Here is an 8,995-nt window from a genome sequence, read left to right as displayed (position 1 = left end):
AGCTTTACTTATTCTCTTCCCAAGTCTGTCTCATCTTAACTGATTCGCCTCTCTAGGTATTCACATATTTTCCCTCTTCATATTCACGGTCTCTTTAAAAATTATCTTCACCGATTCTCTTTTTCACTGATTCTCTCCTCTTCATTGACTCTCTCAACTGAATCTCCTGTCTTCAGGGATTCACTTTTCTTCACTCTCTCTCTCTCTCTCTCTCTCTCTCTCTCTCTCTCTCTCTCTCTCACATTCACAGTTTCTCCATATCACAGTCTCCCTCTTTACTGTCTCTCTCATCTTTAATCTCTCGTCACTTCCGAATCACGGGACTGTTTATTTTCTCTTTACTCTCCCTCTTCGCTGACTCCTCTCCGTGTTCTCTCTCATTCTCCCATTAATTCTCTTCCTCGCCTCTCAGCTCTACGCCATAAGGAAGAATGTATGTAGAGCGGTAAGGGAGAGCAAGAATAAGGACGCCGCAACCCCTCTGCCTACACCGTTGCTACTCGTGGACTGCAACACTGCCATGGCTGCAACACAAGAGGCACGGGGATTACCACATCAATTAACGTCATCCACAACCAAAATTATCAAATGAATTCGAATATAATCAATGACATTTCAGATCCTCAATTATTTTTTTCAGTCATATGATCTTAGCTAAAATGATGCTAGAAATACTTATGAAACGCCTATTAACAAAACCCTCAAGATATAAAATAGCTAGACGGGGTGGTCAAACAGGAAAGCGACATTTCTTTCAAACTATGAGCCTGACCTGTGACTTTGGCCTTTAACTGAGCTGCACCAAAGCCCGACCTTATCCGTCCATCCCACTCCATCCCGGCCCTACCACCTCAATCTATCCCTCGCAACCTACATTCTCTCTTCCTCCCTACCGTCTCACTTAATTGACCATTACCTTTCCCGCGCGAGGAGTGGTCTGACTTGTCCTACTATAGCCGATCCTTCCATCCCATCCCAGCACAACCCTCCAATCTCTCTCCAACACAGCCCTACCATCCCACCTCATCTAAAACTCAAGCAAGCTTTATAAACCTTTCCTAGCGGAGAAGGAGAAATAATTTGAATGTGCCTCCTCATACCCTACACTCCCATCCCGCAACTAATCTAACTCAACCAACCATACCCAGCCAATCTAATCCACGCAACCAAACCCAACCATCCTACCACAACCAGCCATATCCAAACATCCTAACACAACCAACCATACCCAGCCAATCTAATCCACGCAACCAAACCCAACCATCCTACCACAACCAGCCATATCCAAACATCCTAACACAACCAACCATACCCAGCCAACCTAACATGACCAACCATACCCAACCAACCAAACCCAACCAACCTTTCCTGGTAGAGAAGGGGAAGTGGTGTGACTCCGCGGACCATCCATACTTGTTCCTCACCCTGACCACGGCTATGTAGTCCGTAGCCACCTGTAGTCCTGCTAGGGTGACGGCTAGGGTGTGAAGGCGCCCTTGGACCTCCATATCCTCGGGGCCAACCTTCCCTGAGACGTCCTCCCACGATTCGGCGATCAGGGTCCTGTTGGTCTGTCGAAGAAGGCGGTGAAGGTGGGGAGAGGGAGGAGGCCTAGGACGTATTCTATAGTCTTTTTACTTTAACTTGGCCTAAAATTGCCATCTCTCCATCTTCACTGCCGAGTTGTAACAAGAGATGAACACTGGAACATGGTGCTAATCACGAATAAGTGCTATGGGAAGGAATCATAGTACTGTTTATTTCTGCCTCTGAACTCTGTTAAATATGCTGCAAAAGAAACAAAATCTGGGCCAAGTCAAGTGAAGAGGTTGTAGTCAAATTAGGTGGCATACGAGGCTTCGTGGTGTGTGTGTGTGTGTGTGTGTGTGTGTTTCCTATCCTCTCCTTTAATTTCAGTGAACAGAGTATGACTATATTAAGAATCATCACCTCGCAGTGTGTGTGTGTGTGTGTGTGTGTGTGTGTGTGTGTGTGTGTGTGTGTGTGTGTGTGTGTGTTTCCTATCCTCTCCTTTAATTTCAGTGAACAGAGTATGACTATATTAAGAATCATCACCTCGCAGGGACTCTGACAGTTGCGCTCTCTCTCTCTCTCTCTCTCTCTCTCTCTCTCTCTCTCTCTCTCTCTCTTACCTGCCATAGATCCAGGTGTGCATGTCGATACTTAATAAGGTACTCGGTGACAGGGTAGTAACTCTCCGTCTTCCAGGTGAGAGTGTAGGCCCGAGACTCTCCACCCTCGGGGCTACTTGTCAGGACTGGGGGCTGGGGTAGTCCTAGGGGTAGGGGAAAGAGAGGGAGAAAAGAGGGGGCGTAAGATCAGGAATTGGCGGGGGTGCGTTGGAAGGGTGGAAAGTCCCTGTTACTGGTTCTACTGCTATCTCCAAACTGTGTAAATGAGAGCCTGCTTTCTCAAATTAACGAAATGAATGTGTTGGAGTCGTCAGAGCGTGTTAGAAGGGTGTGTTGCAGTTGGAAGAGTGTGTTGGGATGTGCTTGAGCTGGAAGAATATGAAGAACTGAAAGCCTGTGTTTGAAGTGGGAAAATGTGTTAAAGCTGAAAGTACCCTCGAGGTGGAAGAGTGTGTTGAAGTTGGAAGGGTGTGTTGGAAGAGTGTGTTAGAGTTTGAAGAGTGCGGTGGAGTTGGCTGAGTGTGTTGGAGGCGTGTGTTAGAGTTTGAAGAGTGTGGTGGAAGAGTGTGATGGAGCTGGAAGTGTGTTGGAGAGGTGTGCTGAGGCAGGAAGAGTATGTTGTGGCTGAAGGACTGTGTTGGAGTTGGAGGAGTGTGTTGGAAGAGTGTGTCAGAGCTAGAAACACGTACGGTAGAGATGAGGTCAACGATCCTTTATACTATCTCTTGATTGAAGCGATATCTAATGAAATCTTCCTTTTATAACTGAGGATATTCAACCAGGCTGGAAGTGTGTGTGTGTGTGTGTGTGTGTGTGTGTGTGTGTGTGTGTGTGTGTGTGTGTGTGTGCTCGCTTGTCTTCCATACATATAAGTGACTGTAACTGTACACACATTCATGCACACACAAAATACAAGTGTCTATTCATCATCGTATCACACACACACACACACACACACACACACACACACACACACACACACACACACACACACACACACACACACACATTCAATCCATTGTTTTCCATATCTTTCTCATTAACAGACTGACTCTCTCTCTCTCTCTCTCTCTGCGAACAGAGTTAGATTATTAATATTAAGCTCCAACCATCTATCTTGGATCGTGGGATGCGAGTGGTGTGTATATCTGTGTAACTCCTCTCTCTCTCTCACACACACACACACACACACACACACACACACACACACACACACACACACACACACACACACACACACACACACACACACACATAATTGGACTGATAGACGACTGAGTTTTCTTGTCTCTCCAATCTATATTCAAATGTACTGTACTTCACACCACAGTTACTAACCCACCACACCACACTGCACCACACATCACACCACATCTTATGGTTTACTAACACCACATCCCATCCCATCTCACTTCACACTACGTCTCACAGCTTACACACCACATCACTCCATACCGCACCACACTGTACCACACCACACCATACTTCACCTCACACTACATCTCACAGCATACTAACACACCGCATTACACCACACCACATCACACTTTGCATTAAACTCCACAGCCTACGAATAACACATCACGTCACACCTCACCTCATTTCACGTCAACTCAGAATACTCTTTGCATTTAACTTCACCTCAAACATCATCCAACTTTCACCTTATTAGCACATGGCATCTTACCTAACTTCAGACACTAGCTAACTTCATATCACCTCACCTTAGACTTCAGCTAACTATATATCACCTCACCTCGAACTTCAGCTAACTTACATCTCACCTAACCTCAAACTTCAGGTAATTTCATCTCACGTGACCCCAAACTTCAGGTAACCTTAATTCACCTCACTTACAGTTCACCTAAGCTAACGCCTCACCTAACCTTTAACCTTTCTAGCCTAAAACTCACCTTAGCTCACACCTCACCTAACCCCACGTCTCACGTTACATCTCATTCCGCCTTCATTTTTAACACTTCCATCATGACAACGCCCTTGTTTGTTTGTTTTTCCACTCCCGTTACCCTCAGACGATTTTTGCGTAGCTTGGACGAGATATTTCGGACTGGAGGGGTCAGCACAGCCTTGATAAACCCCTTCCATGCCAAAGAAGTGTTTCCTAAATTGAAAAAAATTGCCTGCTACAATACTCTAAATTAAGGTTAACTGGTAAAGGGGAAAAAAAAATACACTCCTTGGTCTGCGATGTTCTATCCACCTCAACTGGGCTTAAAACTGTCATCTCTTTATCTATCATATTGGGCTGTAACAAGAAAATAATAGAAGAGTATGGTATTTATGAAGTGCTACGGAAAGCATGTACAGCAGCCGTATTGTCATATTCTGACAATGAACTACACAAAAGAAGCCGCAATGACACCAAAATCTCTGTCAAGTTACGTGAAAGAATTTACAGTGATAGTATTGCCCTATTCTACCCCTTATCCACGAGAAGTAAGCTGCAAAAGGAATAAAATCTCCGCCATATTAAGTGAAACCATGTACTATAGCGCTGCCTTTCTCTGCCGCTGAACTACGAGAAATTAGTTGCAAAGGGACGCAGATCCCCTCCAAGTTACCACAGTGAGCTTACAACAACAACAGCAACAGCAACAACAACGACAACTCTTCACATCTTCGTTTGATGTTGCGTCCGGGTCACGATATGGTTGTTGCGTGCATCCCTCAGTACGATTTAATATTCAGTAGCACGAATGGGACTCTTTCCCTGCAGTTGCGTGCCTTTCATCTCCAAGTCTGACTGTCTCCAAAATATAGCAGGAAATCGAATGCCTGCTCATCTTTTCCATAGCCGAGAGCTGTATCTTCGATCTCTAGTCTTATTGTAACTTTGACTTAAAAGGAAATCAAATACCTGCTCATCTTCCACATAACCAGGAACTGTATCTTCCATCTGTAGTCTTAAGTGAAAATCGATTGTGTGTTCTTCTAAATAGCAAGACACTATATCTTTCACCTATATATCGTGGAAATGTCTCTTCCATCTCGAGCCTGACTGTCCCCTGGATATAGCGGGAAATCTAATGCCAGCTCATCTGTACAGCTTGACACTGTATATCTCCTCATACTGTGCTGTATTCTCACTGACACAGGTTTGGTAGTCCCTCTTTCTTACTAACTTATATTGGCAAATGGTCTGTCTGTCTGTCTATCTATCTATAGCCAGACGGTTTAATTCCGCAAGGCGTGGACAGAAACGAATTGAGTTCATGTCATTCTGTCCTCCACCAGCACGCTGTCCTCTCAAAATCTTACGTCTTTCACTGTGGTAGGTAGTGGCGCCCATCATGCACTCACTCAGTGAAAGGCCACCCTTAAGTGACCCTCCATTAAGTGACATGGCAAATGGTTTCCTGTTAACCAGGAAAAAAAAGAACGTTCACCACTTTGGATGGTAATCATACGAATATAACCAAACCTAAGTGTTCTTTTATGTGCCTTCTGAGTGACAGAGTAGGCTAGCGGAACGTAAGTGACTCGCCCAGTAAAATAAAAAATTAAAAACGCAAAAACTGTAAAAGGTAAACTGATATATTCTTGTATGCTATCCATGTAGCCTGTGACTACATCCTAACAAAATAAAGGTAATGACATACACGAAAGCAATACGGTGTAACTAGTACGTTAAATGCATCGCTAAGAAAAGGTGTCATGAAATCTCCAAATGACCGATATTCCCACAACGAGATACCTACATTAAACTATCAGCACAACTATATATTCCAAAGTTCTATAGATTTACGCTCTCTCTCTCTCTCTCTCTCTCTCTCTGCTGTCCATCCACTACTCTTCAAACACGTAAGAGCCCAGTGGTTGCCAATCCCTGTGGTTTATATCTTTTCCACTTGTCTCGTTTGCTCTCCCACACCTGTTCCTCTTTCTCTCACATACCTGCAGTTCTCACGCATATTTTCCTCTCTCACACACCTGTCTCACATATACCTGTCTCTCTCACACGTGTCACTCTCGAACACACATCTGTTCCACCTCCCATACACCTGTCCCTCTTTCATACATACCTGTCACTCTCACACACTTGTCTCACACACACACACACACACACACACACACACACACACACACACACACACACACACACACACACACACACACACACACACACACACACACACACACACACACACACACACACACACACACACACATTTCCCTCTCTCAAATACCTGTCCCCCTCTTTCAAATACCTGCCCTCTTCACACACACCTCTCGCCCTACACACCTGTAACATGCATGATAGCCTCGGACTGGCCGTGGGTATTGGTGGCTATGCAGGTGTAGGCTCCGAAATCCCTCTCAGACACCTTGTTGATTGTCAGAGTGTGTCGAGTGGCGCTGGGCTCCACAGACGGACGGTTTTCCCTTGCTCTTGTGTCCTGCGTTGATGTGTTCTGGCGACGTCTCTCGTCCTGGTTTGTGTCCTGGTGATGTCTCGCGTCCTGTGTTGTGTCCTGTGAATGTCTCGTGGTCTGAGGCTTGTCCTGGAGACGTCTAGTGCCCTGAGAACTGTCCCGGAGTGTTTTGTTGGAGTCCTTGTTTAGCCATCCTCCTTGCTTTGTGTCCTTTGTAATATCCTGAAGTCCCCCTGTAGTCCCCATGGTGGTTTTCCTGGTCCCTCGTGTATTCTCCTCGGAAGTCCTTGTGTCCTGGTACAGCTCAGCGGCCTGGTGTGTCCTGGATGTGTCCTGGAGGGGCCGTCCATCGTGGGTCCAAGTGACATTGGGAGAGGGACGACCGTGGACCTTGCACCCGAGCTGTATTCTGTCTCCTTCACCTGTCCTCACTATCGCCTGTTGGAGGTAGTGATGGAGGGACCATTAATACGACATGAGAGTAGTGAGCCAGAGAAACTTAGGATTAGGACAGAGAAACGTCAATGAACCAAATATCAGGCCATCTGCGTTGTGAAAGAATATCTAGCAGGAAAACAGCAGAGAATCAAATATTGAGACATATGAGCAGTTAGGGAGAGAATATTCAGACAGGGAAAGACCGGAGAACAAAATATTAAGGTATGAAAGTTATGAGGGAATACTGGAGGGGCTGAGAAACACCAGATAAGCTGATATTAGGCCATCAGAGTGAAGTGAGAATAGTAGGGCTGAGGAACATCAGAGACCAAGTATTAAGTCACAGGAATTGTGAGTGAGAGAATATTAGGGCAGAAAAACATCTCAGACTCAAATACTAGAGTTGCGAGTCAGAGTAATGGACAAAGAATTAGAGATAGTGAAGTGTATTGAAGTGTAGTTTGATGATTGTTTTGGTGTGACGAGAGGGGGTGTAGTGTAGTGTGCAGAGTGTAGTGTAGTGTAGTGTTTGTGTATTATGGTGTTGTGTGGTGTGGTGTGGTAGTAGTAGTAGTAGTAGTTGTTCCCTAGGCAGTCTGGCCGAACAGCCTCGAGTCCCTTCGGAAGGCCATGGCCGAGACCGGGCTTTCCCACAGAGCTCTCAAAGAGTGTATGTTGTGTTGCTGGCGTAGGTGATTGTGTGCAATGCAGTCCTCCATAATGTGCTTCATAGTATGGGGTGCTGTGTTACATCCTGGACAGGCATCAGCGATGGAATTATCCAGCCTCTGTGGTATGGTAAAGTGGTGTGGTGTGGTGTAGTGTGGTGTAGTTTAGTGTAGTGCAGTGTATTATTGTATGGTGTGGTGTGCTGCGGTGTAGTGTAGTGCAGTGAAGTGTAGTGTAGTGCAATACCTGTAGCGACGTGGTAAGAGGGGGATACTCCACAATAAGGGTGATGTCAGCTTCAGCCACTGTCCCCACAGTGTTGTCAGCCAGGCATCGGTACCGCCCACCACCGCCCTCACTCACCACGCCCACATTCAGACGCCCACCCTGCATGGACACAATCATCATCATCATCATCATCATCATCATCATCATCATCATACTTAATACCGTCCTCATCGTCATCATCAACATCGTCTTCAGCTTTATCATCCATCATAGTTATCGTCGCCTTCATCTTATCAACATCGTTATTATCGTAATCACTATCATCATCATCGCTTTCATTATCCACTTCATTCTTACTTCCCCAGATAATTTTCTTCATCTTAGGATACACCTTTCTAACCGGATGGGTAAATAGGGCACTCATTAACCCATTCGCTACCAAAGGGCTCCACTAAAAAGAAAAAAATGGTCTGGAGATGTTACAAATAAAACACAGGATGGCCCAGATGCAGCGCTCCACTTCCATTCCCACGGGCAATATTTCATGTGTTGTGGGGACGGCTCAGTGTTGTCAGTATTTAGCCTGCATTATTCATTAATTTTCTACCCCCACTGCTACACCACGCCCACACCAGCCGACTGAGCAATCCCAACAACACGTAAGGTACTGCCATTTGAGTTTCTAGTGGAACGCTGTTTATGAACTACCCTGTGTAATTGGTGTTTTAGGGTCGAAGGGGTTAATGGAGACTGTATATATGCACAAGCGATATAAACAAAAGGAAATTTACATCTTTAATGCTGGAAAATGGGCTACAGAAAGCACTATAATATATATTAGAATGAGCGAGAGAGAGAGAGAGAGAGCGAGAGAGAGAGAGAGAGAGAGAGACCCAAGCCATCCCATAAGTTCCCCCAGTGGTCGCTCATTGTTACGATGCCAATCAAGGAAATCTACACTCATCTGCTTCCCTTTGCACAGTCAGCTTTGTTAATGATGTTAGTGAGTGTATGAACCACTACCACAGTCTCTCTCTCTCTCTCTCTCTCTCTCTCTCTCTCTCTCTCTCTCTCTCTCTCTCACACACACACACACACACACACACACACCTC

The 8,995-nt window shown here is 45.5% G+C and overlaps 1 protein-coding gene across 1 annotated transcript in view; it reads right to left on the bottom strand.

Moving 5' to 3' along the window:
* Positions 1-404: 404 nt before the first annotated feature.
* Positions 405-8,995, bottom strand: part of LOC145409264 (lachesin-like) — a 39,617-nt gene continuing 31,026 nt past the window's right edge. The window contains exons 4-9 of the mRNA XM_080279745.1: positions 7,901-8,041; positions 6,849-6,985; positions 6,418-6,596; positions 2,154-2,296; positions 1,364-1,571; positions 405-524 (exon numbers count right to left, since the gene is read on the bottom strand). Coding sequence (XP_080135871.1) covers positions 415-524; positions 1,364-1,571; positions 2,154-2,296; positions 6,418-6,596; positions 6,849-6,985; positions 7,901-8,041 — 918 coding nt within the window. The 3' untranslated portion in view covers positions 405-414. The remainder of the gene's footprint in view (positions 525-1,363; positions 1,572-2,153; positions 2,297-6,417; positions 6,597-6,848; positions 6,986-7,900; positions 8,042-8,995) is intronic.

This window comes from Coenobita brevimanus, chromosome 80 (assembly GCF_032717465.1).
Source record: "Coenobita brevimanus isolate Jiangsu-jjx chromosome 80, ASM3271746v2, whole genome shotgun sequence".
In the NCBI taxonomy this organism is placed as follows: Eukaryota; Metazoa; Arthropoda; class Malacostraca; order Decapoda; family Coenobitidae; genus Coenobita; species Coenobita brevimanus.
Note: the sequence above shows the minus strand (reverse complement) of the source record. Positions and strands in the feature narration are given on the sequence as shown.